This window comes from Mobula birostris, chromosome 4 (genome assembly GCF_030028105.1).
Source record: "Mobula birostris isolate sMobBir1 chromosome 4, sMobBir1.hap1, whole genome shotgun sequence".
Taxonomy (NCBI): domain Eukaryota; kingdom Metazoa; phylum Chordata; class Chondrichthyes; order Myliobatiformes; family Myliobatidae; genus Mobula; species Mobula birostris.
The window spans coordinates 38,254-56,408 of record NC_092373.1 but is presented as its reverse complement, the minus strand read 5'-3'; the positions used below and the strand labels follow the sequence as shown (position 1 = coordinate 56,408).

The following is an 18,155-nucleotide window of genomic DNA, read 5'->3' as shown; positions in this document are numbered from 1 at the left end:
CAAAGTGCATGACCATGTATTTTCTAACATTGTATTTCATTTGCCACTTTCTTGCCCATTCTCCTAATCTGTCTAGGTCCTTCTGCAGCCTACTTGTTTCCTCAACACTACCTGCCCCTCCACCAATCTTTGTATCATCTGAAAACTTGGCAACAAAGCAATTTATTCCATCACCTAAATCACTGATATACAGCATAAAAAGAAGCGGTCCTAACACCAACCCTTGCGGGACACCACTCGTCACTGGCAACCAACCAGAAAAGGATCCTTTTATTGCCGCTTGCTGCCTCCTACCAATCAGCCAATGCGCTAATCATGCTAGTAACTTTCCTATAATACCATGGGATCTTAACTTGGTAAGCAACCTCATGTGTGGCACCTTGTCAAGGGCCTTCTGAAAGACAAATATACAACATCCATCCCTTGTCTGGGTATCACCTTGTACCCCATAACCTTATCCTTAACAATCATCTCCAACATCTTCCCAACAACTGAGGTCAGGCTAACTGGGCTATAATTTCCTTTGCTGCCTTCCTCCTTTTTAGATAGTGGAGTGACATTTGCAATTTTTCAGTCCTCTGGCACCAGACCAGAGCCTGATGATTTTTGAAAGATTATTTCTAGTGCCTCCACAATGTCTACCGCTACCTCTTTCAGAACCCTAGGGTGCAGTTCATATGGTCTGGGTGACTTATGTACCTTTAGGACTTTCAACTTTTTGAGCACCTTCTCTCTTGTAATAGTAACTGCACTCACTTCTCTTCCCTCAAACCCTTCAACATCTGGCACACTGCTAATATCTTCCACAGTGAAGACAGATGCAAATACTCATTTAGTTTATGTGCCATTTCCTCAGCCCCTGTTATTTCCCCAGCTTCATTTTTTAGTGGTCCTATATCCATTCTCATCTCTCTTTTCTATTTTACGTACTTGAAAAAGCTTTTAATATCCACATTGATATTGTTTGTTAGCTTGCTTTCATATTTCATCTTTTCCCTCTTAAAGGTTCTTCTGGTTGCTCTGTCGGGTTTTAAAAGCTTCCTAATCCTGTCTTCCACTAATTTTTGCTTTCTTGTTTGTCCTCCTTTTTATTCTTACATTAGCTTTGACTCCCCTTGTCAGCTATGGTTGTATATACTATATTGCCATTTAAGTATTTCTTCGTTTTTGGAATACAGCTATCCTGCACTCTCCTCATTTTTCCCTGAAACTCACACCATTTCTGCCCTGCAGTCATCCCTGCCAGCATCTCCTTCCAATTGACTTTGGCCATCTCCTCCCCGGCCATCAGGCCTGAGAAATTGGGCTTGAGGATTCTAGCCGGGCCATCAGTCTGCAGGAAAACCAGACTGGGTTCGGAAGAACTAACCTGGGTGCAGACCGTGCTGCTGTGTGCTACTCGGAGCCATTGTAACGTGGCATCCAGACTTGATTGGAGATGCCCTCTCCTGGTGCTACCCTCCAGTGGTTATCCAATGGAATTACAGGTTCGACTGCTGGCAACCATCAATTTGTGGGATTTTTTCCTTCCTCATTATTTTGAATGCCAGTGTATGTTTTTGCACCTTGGCCCCAGAGGAACACTGTTTCATTTGGCCGTATCCATGTATGGTTTGAATGACAATTAAACTTGATTTGATTTGACTTTTAAGTATCTGAATAAACTTTTGGTGCCCTCTTTAATATTATTGGCTCATTTACTTTCATATCCAACCTTTACCTTCTTGGTGAATTTTTTAGTAGTCTTCTGTTGGTTTTTGAAAGCTTCCAATCCTCTAACTATCTACTAACTTTTGCTCTATTATATGCCCTCTCTTTGGCTTTGACTTCTGTTGTTAGCCACAGTGGTGTCATCTTGCCTTGAGAATACTTCTTCCTCCTTGGGATATATATATCCTGTACCTTCCAAATTGCTTCCCAAAAGTCCAGCCCTTGCTGCTCTCTGTCATCCCTGCCAGTGTACTTTTCCAATCAATTCTGGCCAACTCCTCTCTCATGCCTCTGTAATTCCCTTTAATCCACAATAATACTGATAACATCTGGCTTTAGCTTCTCCTTCTCAAATTTCAGGGTGAATTCAAAATATATTTTGATCACTTGCCCCCAATCACTTTTACCTTAAGCTCTCTTAATCAATTTTGGTTCATTGCAAAACACCCAAACTAACAACAGCTGATCCCCTAGTGGGCTCAACCATGAAGTGCACTAAAAAGCCATTTTGTAAACATTCCAGAAACTCCTTCTCCTGGAATCCAGCACCAAACTGATTTTCCCGATCTACCTGCTTATTGAAATCCACCATGACTATTGTAACATTGCCCTTTTGGCATGCATTTTCTATCTCCCATTGTAATTTGTAGACCACATCCTTCCTACTGTTTGGGAGTCTATATACAACTCCCATCAGGGTCTTTTTACCCTTGCAGTACCTAAGCTCTATCCACAATGATTCAACACCTTCCGTCCCTTTGTCACTTCTTTCCAATGATTTGATTTCATTTTTTCACTAACAGAGCAATGTCACCCTTACTGACTTCCTGCCTGTCCTTTTGATACAATGTGTATCCTTGGATATTAAGCTCCCAGCTACAATCTTCTTTCAGCCATGATTCATACAATCTGTAACTCTACTGCAAGTTCATCTCCCTGATTGAATTTTTTGAGGATGTGACTAAACACATTGATGAAGGAAGAGCAGTAGATGTAGTGTATATAGATTTCAGCAAGGCATTTGATAAGGTACCCCATGCAAGGCTTATTGAGAAAGTAAGGAGGCATGGGATCCAAAAGGACATTGCTTTGAGGATCCAGAACTGGCTTGCCCACAGAAGACAAAGAGTGGTTGTAGACGGGTCATATTCTGCTTGGAGGTCAGTCACCAGTGGAGTGGCCAGGGATCTGTTCTGGGACCCTTAATCTTCATGATTTTTATAAATGATCTGGATGAGGAAGTGGAAGGATGGGTTAGTAAGTTTGCTGATGACACAAAGGTTGGGGGTGTTGTGGATAGTGTGGAGGGCTGTCAGAGATTACAGTGGGACACTGATAGAATGCAAAACTGGGCTGAGAAGTGGCAGACGGAGTTCAACCCAGATAAGTGTGAAGTGGTTCATTTTGGTAGGTCAAATACGATGGCAGAATGTAGTATTAATGGTAAGACTCTTGGCAGTGTGGAAGATCAGAGGGATCTTGGGGTCCGAGTCCATAGGACACTCAAAGCAGCTGCGCAGGTTGACTCTGTGGTTAAGAAGGCAGACAGTGCATTGGCCTTCATCAACTGTGGAATTGAATTTAGGAGCCAAGGGATAATATTGCAGCTGTATAGGACCCTGGTCAGACCCCATGGAGTACTGTGCTCAGTTCTGGTCGCCTCACTACAGGAAGGATGTGGAAGCCATGGAAAGGGGGCAGAGGAGATTTACAAGGATGTTGCCTGGATTGGGGAGCATGCCTTATGAGAATAGGTTGAGTGAACTCGGCCTTTTCTCCTTGGAGTGACGGAGGATGAGAGGTGAACTGATAGAGGTGGATAAGATGATGAGAGGCATTGATGGTGTGGATAGTTAGCGGCTTTATCCCAGGGCTGAGGTGGTTGCCGCAAGAGGACGCAGGTTTAAGGTGCTGGGTAGTAGGTACAGAGGAGATGTCAGGGGTAAGCTTTTTTACTCAGAGAGTGGAGAGTGCGTGGAATGGACTGCCAGCAAAGATGGTGGAGGCGGATACAATAGGGTCTTTTAAGAGACTTTTAGATAGTGTGACAGGGTGCTGAATTATCCCTATGGACTGTGCTTTCGAAAAGAGAGAGGAAGAGTTGTGGAACACAGATACCTTGTTAAAAAGAGAGAGAAAGAAAGAGAGAGGGAGAGGCAAAGACTGCTCACAGTTTGTTTATACTTTCTACAAGGACACTGCCTGCTTGTAAGTTTGTACAGAGAGATAAGGGAGGAGCTACTTAAGAGACAGCTAGTACTCAGCACAGTGAGATAAATAGAAGGTCAGATGATAAGAGACACAGGCACCAAATGAGCTTTGTTGAGCCCACAGAAAAAGTGGGTTTTGGAGGATCGATCAGATGGATCGATCAGTGGCTCTTGCACTGTGAAAAGGGTGTGACTGGTGGGGAGTTTTTTGTGTGCCTGGGTTGATAATTCCACCACAGAAGAATGGTCCCCTTTGTCGTGGTCACAGTCGGTGACTTCTAAAGGATTTCAGAGGACAACAGGAAGATCGAGGGCGTCAGCTCACCTGAAGACTCAGATCTCTCTCTCTCTCTCTCTCTCCATCACTACTCAATTCAATACCACGAACTGAACTGAACTTTACTCATCATCATAAGACTATCTATTTACCCCTAGACTTGAAGAAGCTTGGTTTTCATATATTTCCAGACTTACATAGTCAATAGCAATACTGGACTCCAAAGTGTTTTCCATTCTTGCTGGTTCTTTAACCCGTCACGGGGTACGTGACAATAGGTACATGGAGCTTAGTGAAATAGAGGGCCAAAGGTAAGCCTAGTAATTTCTAAGGTAGGGACATGTTCGGCACAACTTTGTGGGCTGAAGGGCCTGTATTATGCTGTAGGTTTTCTATGTTTCTATGTTTTACCTTATTCCATATACCACGCCTTCAGTCCTGTATTCACCCTTTTTGATTCTGTACACCTTTTACATTGTAACTCATCCTATTGACTGCAATTTTACCCTATCAACAGCCTCTCTCCTCACTAAACATTACCTCTGTTTGTAAACCAGTTATCTCATCATCATTCACCTTTCCTATGATACCTCTTGCATGAAAGTTATGCAGCTCAGGACACTAGTCGCACCATGCTCAAGCATTTAATTCCTAACTTTATCTGATGTCTTACCATCATCTGCTTCCACAACCTCTCCACCAACTGTTCTGGCATACTGGTTCCCATGCCCCTGCAACTCTAGCTTAAACGCTACAGTGCAGCATTAACAAACCTTCCCACTAGGAAATTAGTCTCCCTCCAGTTCATGTGCAAACCATCCCTTCTGTACAGGTCTCACTTTCTCTGGAAGAGAGCCCAATGATCCAAAAATCTTTGCCCTCTCTCCACACCAACTCCTTAGCCACATATTAAACTGCATAATCTTCCTAGTCCTGGTCTCACTAGCACATGGCACAGGTAGCAATTCTGAGATCAAACCCTGAAGGTTCTGCCCTTTAACTTAACACCTAACTCCTTGAACTCCCTGTGCAGAACCTCATCACTCATCCTACCCATGTCAATGGTGCCTACTTGGATCACGACTTCTGGCTATTCACTCTCCCGCTTAAAAATTGAGAAGGAATCACAGATACACCATATTCAACAAGTGTTTAATACAGATACAGAAAGGATGTTTCTGATGTCTGGGAATCTTCTATCAAGAAGCCAATCAAAGGATAAGGTGCAAGGGAGAGCCAGTGGATTTAAAAAAAAAAAAAGGATCTTGTTCTTTCTCAGCAGATATGACAAATAAATTCTACTTGCGCTTCTAGCTGGGTACAGGTATCAATTATAACCGTTATTTCGATGACAAACTCCACCATGTTCACCAGGGATACCTGTACCCAGCTGGAAGACCAAGAAGAGTTTATTCGCTGCTGGATTTTACTTAATTGGATATTTGACAAGGTGCTGCACATGAGGCTGCTAAAGAAGATGAGAGCCCATGGTATTACAGTAAAGATACCAGCATGGATAGAAGATTGGCTGACTGTAGGAGGCAAAGTATCAAAATAAATGGGGCCCATACTAGTTGGCTCCAGTGACTAGTTGTGTTCTGCAAGGGTCTGTGGTTGGGACTGCTTCTCTTCATGTTATATGTTAATGATTTGGATGACAGAATTGATGCGTTTCTGGGCAGGTTTCTGGACGATATGAAGATCTGTGGAGGGGCAGGTAGTGTTAAGGAAGCAGGAAGTCTGCAGAAGGACTTACCTGAGTGAATGGTCAAAGTGGCAGATATAATATAGTGTAGAGAAGTGCATGGTCATGCATTTTAGTAGAAGGAATTGAGCCATAGACTATTTTCTCAACAGGGAAAAAATTCAGAAATCAGAGGTGCAAAGGGACTTGGCAGGCCAATCTGAGGATAAGGGATAAACCATTTAAGGATCAGAAGAAGAGAAATTTTATATTCTAGAGTGGTGAACCTATGAAGCTCTCTAACACTAGAGGAGGATTAAATACTGGATATTGAAGAGGTCAACACAGGAAGAGAGCGAGTAGAGAGTATTGCATTTGGATGATCAGCCACAATAATTTCAAATAATGGAAAGTCTCAAAGGGTAGAACAGCCTCAGCCTCTCTTAGTTTCCAGAGCGACACCTGACAGGAGGCAGATTCATATATCCAGTAGTTATATGTGCAGGCTGCCTTCAGGAGGGCGAATCCAAGGGAAGCATCCAGACCGAATGGGGTACCTGCTAAAGACCTGTACTGATCAACTGGCTGGTGTGTGCACTGAGACCTTTAACCTCTCGCTTTCGGAGTGTGTAGTACCCAATGCTTCAAGCAGACTTCACTTATACTGGTGCCCAGGAAGAACACGGTGACCTATCTCAATGACTATCACCCAAATACACTTACATCCACAGTGATGAAGTGTTTTGAGAGGCTGGTGATAAAACATATCAGCTCCCGCCTGAGAGGTGACTTGGATCTGCTCCAATCTGCCTACTGGAGCAATAAGTCCACAGCAGATGCCATCTCACTGGCTCTTCAATCAACCCTGGAACATCTGGACAGCAAAGACACATTCATCAGAATGCTCTTTATCAATTATGACTCAGCACTTAATATCATCATCCCCTCAAAACTAATCAATAAGCTCCAAGATCTTGGCCTCAATACCTCCTTATGCAATTGGATTCTGGATTTCTGGATTTCTTCACTTGTCGATCCCACTCAGTTCGGATTGGCAAAAACATCTCCTCCACTGTCTCCTCAGGACAGGTGCACCACTTGCTTTACAACTATGATTGTGTTGCTAAGTACAGCTCCAACACCATATGCAAGTTTGCTGATGACAACATTAACACGAGGAAATCTGCAGATGCTGGAATTTCAAGCAACACACATAAAAGTTGCGGGTGAACGCAGCAGGCCGGGCAGCATCTCTAGGAAGAGGTACAGTCGACGTTTCGGCCGAGACCCTTCGTCAGGACTAACTGAAAGAAGAGCAAGTAAGAGATTTGAAAGTGGGAGGGGGAGGGGGAAATCCGAAATGATAGGAGAAGACAGGAGGGGGAGGGATGGAGCCAAGAGCTGGACAGTTGATTGGCAAAAGGGATATGAGAGGATCATGGGACAGGAGGCCCAGGGAGAAGGAAAGGGGGGAGGGGGGGGAAAAATCCCAGAGGATGGGCAAGGGGTATAGTGAGAGGAACAGAGGGAGAAAAAGGAGAGAGAGAAAATGAATGTGTGTATATAAATAACTAACGGATGGGGTACAAGGGGGAGGTGGGGCATTAGCAGAAGTTTGAGAAGTCAGTGATCATGCCATCAGGTTGCAGGCTACCCAGACGGAATATAAGGTGTTGTTCCTCCAACTTGAGTGTGGCTTCATCTTTACAGTAGAGGAGGCCGTGGATAGACATATCAGAATGTAAATGGGACGTGAAATTAAAATGTGTGGCCACTGGGAGATCCAGTTTTCTCTGGCGGACAAAGCGTAGGTGTTCAGTGAAACGATCTCCCAGTCTGCGTCGGGTCTCGCCAATATATAGAAGGCCACATCGGGAGCATCGGAGGCAGTATATCACCCCAGCCGACTCACAGGTGAAGTGTCGCCTCACCTGGAAGAACTGTCTGGGGCCCTGAATGCTGGTGAGGAAGGAAGTGTAAGGGCATGTGTAGCACTTGTTCCGCTTACAAGGATAAGTGCCAAGAGGGAGATCGGTGGGGAGGGATGGGGGGGACGAATGGACAAGGGAGTTGTGCAGGGAGCAATCCCTGCAGAAAGCAGGGTGGGGGGTCGTAGGGAAAGATGTGCTTAGTGGTGGGATCCCGTTGGAGGTGGCGGAAGTTATGGAGAATTATATGTTGGACCCGGAAGCTGGTGGGGTGGCAGATGAGGACAAGGGGAATCCTATTCCTAGTGGGGTGGCGGGAGGATGGAGTGAGAGCAGGTGTGCGTGAAATGGGGGAGATGCGTTTGAGAGCAGAGTTGATGGTGGAGGAAAGGAAGCCCCTTTCTTTAAAAAAGGAGGACATCTCCCTCGTCCTGGAATGAAAAGCCTTATCCTGAGAGCAGATGCGGAGGAGACGGAGGAATTGCGAGAAGGGGATGGCATTTTTGCAAGAGACGGTGAGAAGAGGAATAGTCCAGAGCGCTGTGAGAGGCAGTAGGTTTATAGTAGACATCAGTAGATAAGCAGTCTCCAGAGATAGAGACAAATAGGTAGTGGATTCTGCCAGACATCATGAGTAAAGCCCTCTCAACCATTGAGCACATCTACATGAAACGTTGCCATAGAAAAACAGCACCCATCGAAGATCCTCACCACCCAGGACATACCTTTTTCCTCGCTGCTACCATCAGGTAGAAGGTACAGATACTTCAGAACTTGCACCACCAGGTTCAAGAACAGTTACTACCCCTCAATCATCAGGTTCTTGAATAAAAGGAAATAACCACACTCACTTCCCCACCCATTGAGATGTTCCCACAACCAATGACCTCACTGTAAGGAATCTTAATCTGTTATTTCATGTTCATGCTATTTATTTATATTTGCAGTTGCAGTTTGTTATCTTCTGCACTGGTTGATCTTCCATTGATCTTGTTATAGTTACTGTTCCAGAGATTTACTGAGTATGCCCTCAGGAAAATGAATCTCAGGGTTGTACGTGGTGACTTATATGTACACTGATAATAAAAATAACTTTGAACTTTGACAACCATACCTGTAGTCTCCATTTTGATAACAAAAGTAAAGGCCCCGGACCACTATTTCTTCTTGCTGGCACCTTAAAAAGAGAAAAATACTTTTATTGAGAAAAGCAACAGTTGCAATAAGTTTCGTAAAATAAACAGCCCAAAAGCACTGCAAGAATCTATCAAGTATGGATGTTTCTGGCTGAAATAAATATTTTTATAACACTGAGCCAGTGTGGCATGAGTATTTGAAAAACCTTTAAGATCAATTGAAGATCAATTGATGGCTTTGTTGCAAAGTATGTGAACAATAAAAAGATAGTTGGAGGGACAGGTAGTTTTGAGGAATTAGAGAACCTACAGAAGAATGGCCAAATAGATCAGGAGAATGACCAAAAAATTGGCAGAAGTGTATGGTCATGCACTTTGGTAGAATAAAATACAAACTATTTTCTAAATGGAGAGAACACTCAAAAATCTGACTTGCAAAGGGAGTTGGGAGTCCTTGTGCAGATTCCCTAAAGGTTAATTTGCAGGTTGAGTCTGTGGTGAGGAAGGTAGATGCGATATTAGCATTGATTTCAAGAGGACTAGAATATAAAAGCAAGGATATAATGTTGAGACTTTATAAAGCACTGGTGAGGCTTCACCTGGAGTATTGTGTGCAATTGTGGACTCCTTATATTGGAAAGGATGTGCTGAAACTGGAGAAGGTTCATGAAGCTGATTCCAGGATTGAATGGTTTGTCATGTGAAGAGTGTTTGAGGGCTCTGGGCCTGATTCACCAGAATTCAGAAGAATGAGGGGTAACCTCATTGAAACCTATCAAATGCTGAAAGGCCTTGATAGGGTGGATGTGGAGAGACTGTTTCCTATGGTGGGAGAGTCTAAAGACCAGAGGACACAGCCTCAGAATAGAAGGGTGTCGTTTTAGAAGGGAGATGAAGGAGAATTTCTTTAGTCAGAGGGTGTTGAATCTGTGGAACTCTTTGCCACAGGCAACCGTGGAGGGCAAGTCTTTCATTATATTTAAGGCAGAGTTGATAAATTCTTGATCTGTCAAAGTATGAAAGGTTTCAGGAAGAAGGCAAGAGACTGAGCCTGAGAGGAACATTGGATCAGCCATGATGAAGTGGCTGAGCAGATTCATTGGGCCAAATGGCCTAATTCTGCTCCTATATCTGATGGTCATAATTATAGAGTACTGCAGGGAGACAAGGCACAAGATGGAAGGAAATTATTTTAAAAACAATCATAAGAACTAGAGGTAGCCATGGTGGCCTTGGTGGCTTTGGTGGGCAGAATTAAAGAAAACCCCGAGGCATTCTACAAGTATGTGAAGAGCAAGAGGATAAGACGTGTCAGAATAGGACCTATCAAGTGTGACAGTGGAAAAGTACATATGGAACCGCAGGAGATAGCAGAGGTACCTCATGAATACCTTGCTTCAGTATTCACTACAGAAAAGGACCTTGGCGATTGTAGGGATGACACAGCGGGCTGAAAAGCTTGAGTATATAGACATTAAGGAAGAAAATGTGGCGGAGATTTTGGAAAGCATCAAGTTGGATAAGTCTTTGGGACCGGATGAGATGTACCCCAGACTACTGGGGGAGGCGAGGGAGGAGATTGTTGAGCTGCTGGCAATGATCTTTGCAGTATCAATGGGGACAGAGAGGTTTTGGAGGATTGGAGGGTTGCAGATTGCAGAAAGGGAGTAGAGATAGCCCAGGAAATTATAGACCAGTGAGTCTCACTTCAGTGGTTGGCAAGCTGATGGAGAAGATCCTGAGAGGCAGGATTTATGAACATTTGGAGAGGCATATAATGATTAGGAATAGTCAACGTGGCTTTGTCAAAAGCAGGTCATGCCTTACAAGCCTGACTGAATTTTTTGAACATGTGACTAAACACATTGATGAAGGTAGAGCAGTAGATGTAGTGTATATGGATTTCAGCAAGGCATTTAATAAGGTACTCCATGCAAGGCTTATTGAGAAAGTAAGGAGGCATGAGATCCAAGGGGACATTGCTTTGGGGATCCAGAACTGGCTTGCACACAGAAAGCAAAGTGTGGTTGTAGATAGGTCATATTCTGTATGGAGGTTGGTGACCAGTGGTGTGCCTCAGGGATCTGTTCTGGGACCCCTTCTCTTCATGATTTTTATAAATGACCTGGACGAGGGAAGTGGAGGGAAGAATTAGTAAATTTTCTGATGAAGTTGGGGGTGTTGTGGATAGTGTGGAGGGCTGTCAGAGTTTATAGCAGGACATTAATAGGATGCAAAACTGGGCTGAGAAATGGCAGATGGAGTTCAACCCAGGTAAGTGTGAGGTGGTGAGGTGGTTTATTTCGGTAGGTCAAATATGATGGCAGAATATAGCATAAATGGTAAGACTCTTGACAGTGTGGAGGATCAGAGGGATCTTGGGGTCCAAGTCCATAGGACACTCAAAGCTGCTGCGCAGGTTGACTCTGTGGCTAAGAAGGCGTACGGTACATTGGCCTTCATCAATCGTGGGATTGAGTTCAAAAGCCGAGAGGTAATGTTACAGCTATATAGGACCCTGGTCAGACCCCACTTGGAGTACTGTGCTCAGTTCTGGTCACCTCAGTACAGGAAGGATGTGGAAACCATTGAAAGGGTGCAGAGGAGATTTAACTTGTAGTGATGTTGTCTGGATTGGGAAGCATGCATTACAAGAACAGGTTGAGTAAACTCTGCCTTTTTCCCTTGGAGCAACGGAGGATGAGAGGTGACCTGATGAGGTGTACAAGATGATGAGAGGCACTGATCGTGTGAATAGTAAGAGGCTTTTTCCCAGGGCTGAAATGACTAACATGAGAGGACATAGTTTTAAGATGCTTAGAAGTAGGTACAGAGGAGATGTCAGGAGTAAGTTTTCTTTATGCAGAGAGTGGTGAGTGCGTGGAATGGGCTGCCGGCAACAATGGGGTCTTTTAAGAGACTCCTGCATAGGTACATGGAGCTTAGAAAAATAGAGGGCTATGGGTAACCCGAGGTAATTTCTAAAGTAAGTACATGTGTTGGCGCGTGGCCAAGTGGTTAAGGCATTCGTCTAGTGATTTGAAGGTCGCTAGTTCGAGCTTTGGCTGAGGCAGCGTGTGTGTCCTTGAGCAAGACACTTAACCACACATTGCTCTGCGACGATACTGGTGCCAAGCTGTATGGGTTCTAATGCCCTTCCCTTGGACAACATCGGTGGCATGGAGAGGGGGGACTTGCAGCATGGGCAACTGCTGGTCTTCCATACAACCTTGCCCAGGCCTGCGCCCTGGAAACCTACCAAGGCGCAAATCCATGGTCTCATGAGACTAACGATGCCTACAAGAACATGTTCGGCACATTGTGGACTGAAGGGCCTGTATTGTGTTGTAGGTGTTTCTATGTTTCTAACTTCTCACTGCAAGTTAAACATGAGTTTCAACCATTAACCTCTTATTTTATTACAGAGCAGCACAGGTTCATGTTGGAAATGTGAAAGCAGAGGGCACTACTGGTACAGGAGAGCTTCTCAGTTGACCAGAGGTGGAGGGGTCTGCTTGTTAATCAACACCTTGCGGTGCTCAAGGGGAAGATCCTCACCTGACTTGGAACATCTAACAACAAATAGTCACCCAAACTACCTCTCACAGGAGTTCACCTCGGCTCTACTGACGTCAGCCTACATCCTATCTCAATGGATATGAAGCCTGCACTCAACGAATTCTGTGGTCAACACTCTTCAAAATGGGATACCCTGAGATCCTTATCAACTTCAACCAAGCCATTTTGTGCTGACTTGTGCCACAAGTTCATTGACCTTGTTTCGAATACTACGGGCATTCAAATAATGAGTGTAAGGGCATGAAGTGCCCTTAATGAGCGTTTTTAAAATCTTGTAATCTTTTACTCTTTTGCACTTGACTCTTCTTCACTCCACTCTTACTTTTCTCTTTTTTATCTTTTGCTTTTTCTTTATCCTTATCCACACTTCTGTCTTTTATGTTATCCATACTGTTGAACCCACCCCCCTATTGTTTAGTTTAAAGCCTTATCCACAGCCTCACTCGGATCCAGGTCCTGTCACAGCTCAGGTAGAGCCTGTACCAATGGAACAGCTCCCTCCTTCCCCAAATCTGGTACCCACTTCTCCCTCCAATCTTTCCCCCTATGCCAATATGCATGTGGCTCAGGTAGTAATCTAGAGATTACCATTTTTTTGGTTCTTTTGAATTTAGTCCCTAACTGCTCAAATTCCTTCAGCAGAACCTTTTTCCTCATTCTACCTATGTCGTTGGTACCCACATAGACCATGACCACTTGATCTTTCCCCTCCCACAGAAAATTCCTCTGCAGGTCAGATGAGAAATGCCCCAAACCCAGGAACCAGGCAGGCAACACAGCCATTGGGATGCTCTATCTTTGCGACACAGAACACAGTCTATTCCCCTGACGATACTATCTCCAATTACCACTATATTTCTCTTCTTTCCCTCCTCTTGAATGGCTCCCTGAACTACGGTGCCAGAGTTAGGTTGCTCATCCTTCCTATAGCCCCATTCTCATCCACACAGGGAGCAAAAATCTCAGACCTGTTGTACAAGCTCAAGGGCTGAGGCTCCTCCAGCACTCTCTTGGATCCCATTACCTGCCTCACTTGCAGTCACACCCTCTTGTCCCTAACCACAGACCAAATTTGGGGCAGCTAAGCTAATGGGTGTAACTATCTCCTGACACAGAGAATCCCAGTAACTCTTCCCCCCACCCCACCCCGATGTGCCGCAGTGTTTGAAGCTCAGATTCCAGATCATCAGCTTTGAGCCCAAGTTCCTTCAGCAGCCAAGACTTGCTGCAGATGTGGTCACCAGGAACCACAATGGGATCCACCAGCTCCCACATCATGCAGTTCCAGCACATCACCTGATACTTCAGCATCCTACTTTATTTAATTAGCTGTAACTTAGAGACTTTTTATTCATCTACTACAAAAGCCTTACCTGCTACTTACTTGCGCCTCCTCACCGAAGCCTCAAGTTCCCACTCCTACACTGGTCCACTCACACAATGGCTGCTCTGCTTTGACTCTGCTTTACTTTTATTTGCTCCCGCTAATGAATCACAAATCATTTGGTTGAAAAGGTTGAAACTTTATTCCCTGTAGTGCAGGAGAATGAGGAAAGGTTTGAAAGAGGTATACAAAATTATGCGATGTTTTGATAGTGTAAAAACAAGCAGACTTTTTGCACTGAGATTGGGTGATACCACAACTAGAGGTCATAGGTTAAAGGTGAAAGGTAAAAGTTGGGGGTGTTGTGGATAGTTTGGAGGGTTGTCAGAGGCTGCAGCCTGACAGCAATAGGATGTAGAACTAGGCTGAGAAGTGGCAAATGGAGCTCAACCCAGAAAAGTGTAAAAGTGGTTCACACAAGGGGGCATAGTTTTAAGATGCTTGGAAGTAGGTACAAGGGGGATGTCAGATGCAAGTTTTTCACACAGAGAGTGGTGGATGTGTGGAATGCACTGCCCTGACAGTGGTAGAGGCAGATACATAGGGTCTTTTAAGAGACTCTTAGGTAGTTACATGAAGCTTAGGGCTATGTGCTAGGAAAATTCTAGGCAGTTTCTAGAGCAGGTTACATGGTCGGCACAACATTGTGGGCTAAAGGGCCTGTAATGTGCTGTAGCTTTCTTTGTTTCTAAGTAAACTATCTAAAGAGAGCCTGAGGGGAATTTCTTCACTCAGTGAGTGGTACAAGTGTGGAATGAGTTGCCAGTGGAAGTGGTGGATCTGGGTTTAATTTCAATAGTTAAGAGAAATTTGGATGAGTACATCGATGGAAGGGGTGTGGAGGAATATTGTCCAGCTATAGATCGTGGGACTAGACAAACAACAATTCAGCATGAACTATATGCTCTAAATTTGCGACGTCTTTATACCAGAGAACAATTTGGGTGTTCCAACCAAAACACACTGATGAACCAGAAGATTCATTCCCGACTGAAGCCAATGACTGCAGCATTAAAATCAGGTGATCCCTGACCTTTAAAAGAAATCGAGATATGACCTTCATAATGATATCAAGGATATCAGAGACAATACCAAAATCAAGTCCCAGACAGGCTGTAGGTTGTGGCAGGACTCACAAAGGGACTTGGGAGTCTTTGCGCAGGATGCCCTAAAGGTTAATTTGCAGATTAAGTCCATAAAACCATAAGACAAGGGAGCAGAAGTAGGCCATTCGGCCCATCGAGTCTGCTCCACCATTTTATCATGAGCTGATCCATTTTATCCTATTTAGTCCCACTGCCCCGCCTTCTCACCATAACCTTTGATGCCCTGGCTACTCAGATACCTATCAACCTCTGCCTTGAAAACACCCAATGACTTGGCCTCCACTGCTGCCCGTGGCAACAAATTCCATAGATTCACCACCCTCTGACTAAAAAAATTTCTTCGCATTTCTGTTCTGAAAGGGCGCCCTTCAATCCTCAAGTCATGCCCTCTCGTACTAGACTCCCCCATCATGGGAAACAACTTTGCCACATCCACTCTGTCCATGTCCTTTAACATTCGAAATGTTTCTATGAGGTCTCCCCTCATTCTTCTAAGCTCCAAGGAATATAGTCCAAGAGTGGACAAACGTTCCTCATATGTTAACGCTCTCATTCCCAGAATCATTCTAGTGAATCTTCTCTGTACCCTCTCCAACGTCAGCACATCCTTTCTTAAATAAGGAGACCAAAACTGCCCACAGTGCTCCAAGTGAGGTCTCACCAGAGCCTTATAGAGCCTCAACATCACATCCCTGCTCCTATACTCTATTCCTCTAGAAATGAATGCTAACATTGCATTCGCCTTCTTCACTACCGACTCAACCTGGAGGTTAACTTTAAGGGAATCCTGTACGAGGACTCCCAAGTCCCGTTGCATCTCAGAACTTTGAATTCTTTCCCCATTTAAATAATAGTCTGCCCATTTATTTTTTCTGCCAAAGTGCATAAGCATACACTTTCCAACATTGTACTTCATTTGCCACTTCTCTGCCCATTCTTCCAATCTATCCAAGTCTCTCTGCAGACTCTCCATTTCCTCAGCACTACCGGCCCCTCCACCTATCTTCGTATCGGCAGCAAACTTAGCCACAAAGCCATCTATTCCATAATCCAAATCGTTGATGTACAATGTAAAAAGAAGCGGCCCCAACACTGATCCCTGTGGAACACCACTGGTAACCGGCAGCCAACCAGAATAGGATCCCTTTATTCCCACTCTCTGTTTCCTGCCAATCAGCCAACGCTCTATCCATGTAAGTAACTTTCCCGTAATTCCATGGGCTCTTATCTTGTTAAGTAGCCTCATGTGTGGCACCTTGTCAAAGGCCTTCTGAAAATCCAAATATACAACATCCACTGCATCTCCTTTGTCTAGCCTACTGGTAATTTCCTCAAAAAATTGTAATAGGTTTGTCAGGCAGGATTTTCCTTTAAGGAATCCATGCTGAGTTCTGCCTATCTTGTCATATGCCTCCAGGTACTCTGTAACCTCAGCCTTGACAATCGACTCCAACAACTTCCTAACCACCGACGTCAAGCAAACAGGTCTATAATTTCCTTTTTGCTTCCTTGCCCCCTTCTTAAATAGCGGAGTGACATTTGCAATCTTCCAGTCTTCCGGAACCATGCCAGAATCTATCGACTTTTGAAAGATCATCACTAATGCCTCTGCAATCTCCACAGCTACTTCCTTCAGAACACGAGGGTGCATTCCATCTGGTCCAGGAAATTTATCGACCTTTAGCCTATTCAGCTTCCTGAGTACTTTCTCTATCGTAATTGTAACTGTGCACACTTCTCTTTCCTGCCACCCTTGAGTGTCCGGTATCCTGCTGTCTTCCTCAGTGAAGACTGATGCAAAATACTTGTTCAGTTCCTCTGCCATCTCCTCATCTCCCACTACAATTTCTCCAGTATCATTTTCTATTGGTCCTATATCTACTCTCACCTGTCTTTTACTCTTTATATACTTGAAAAAGCTTTTAGTATCCTCTTTGATATTATTTGCTAGTTTCCTTTCGTAGTTAATCTTTTCTCTCTTAATGACCTTCTTGGTTTCCTTTTGTAAGGTTTTAAAAACTTCCCAATCCTCTGTCTTCCCACTAATTTAAAGTCAGTGGTAAGGAAGGCAAATGCGGTGTTAGCATTCATTTTGCGAGTAGAAATGTTCTCAGGTGCATCTATTTCAATGCAAGGAGTATTGTAGGTAAGGCAAATGAGCTTAGGACATGGATTGGCACGTGGGATTACGACATTATTGCTATTAGTGAGACTTGGTTGCAGGAGGGGCAGGACTGGAAACTTAATGTTCCAGGGTTCCGTTGTTTCAGACGTGACAGAGGGGGAGGGATGAAAGGGGGAGGAGTGACATTACTAGTCAGGGAGAATATCACAGTTGTGCATAGACAGGACCGCCTGGAGGGCTTGTCTACAGAGGCCACATGGGTGGAGCTGAGGAACGGGAAAGGTGTGACCACACTAATAGGGTTGTATTATAGACCGCCCAATAGTCAGAGAGTTGGAGGAGCAAATCTGTAGAGAGATAGCAGACCGATGTAAAAAACAGGAAGTTGTAATAGGGGATTTTAACTTTCTACATATTGACTGGGACTCCCACACTGTGAAAGGGCAAGATGGCTTGGAGATTGTCAAATGTGTTCAGGAAAGTTTTCTAAATCAATATAGGCATAGTCATACTTTATTGATCCCGGGGGAAATTGATTTTCGTTACAGTTGCACCATAAATAATAAATAGTAATAGAACCATAAATAGTTAAATAGTAATATGTAAATTATGAAATAAGTCCAGGACCAGCCTATCAGCTCAGGGTGTCTGACCCTCCAAGGGAGGAGTTGTAAAGTTTGATGGCCACAGGCAGGAATGACTTCCTATGACGCTCTGTGCTGCATCTCGGAGGAATGAGTCTCTGGCTGAATGTATTCCTGTGCCCACCCAGTACATTATGTAGTAGATGGGAGACATTGACCAAGATGGCATGCAACTTAGACACCACCGTCAGAGAGTCCAGTTCCATCCCCACAACCTCACTGGCCTTACCAATGAGTTTAGTTACTCTGTTGGTGTCTGCTACCCTCAGCCTGCTGCCCCAGCACACAACAGCAAACATGATAGCACTGGCCACCACAGACTCGTAGAACATCCTCAGCATCGTCCGGCAGATGTTAAAGCACCTCAGTCTC

At 44.3% G+C, this 18,155-nt stretch overlaps 1 protein-coding gene across 4 annotated transcripts in view; it reads right to left on the bottom strand.

Annotated features, from left to right (window-relative positions):
* Positions 1–18,155, bottom strand: part of lrrc31 (leucine rich repeat containing 31) — a 206,668-nt gene that overhangs the window by 162,420 nt on the left and 26,093 nt on the right. For all 4 annotated transcript variants that reach the window (XM_072254455.1, XM_072254454.1, XM_072254458.1 and 1 more), the window contains exon 2: positions 8,924–8,986. In XM_072254455.1, the coding sequence (XP_072110556.1) occupies positions 8,924–8,936 (13 nt within the window). In that variant the 5' untranslated portion in view covers positions 8,937–8,986. The remainder of the gene's footprint in view (positions 1–8,923; positions 8,987–18,155) is intronic.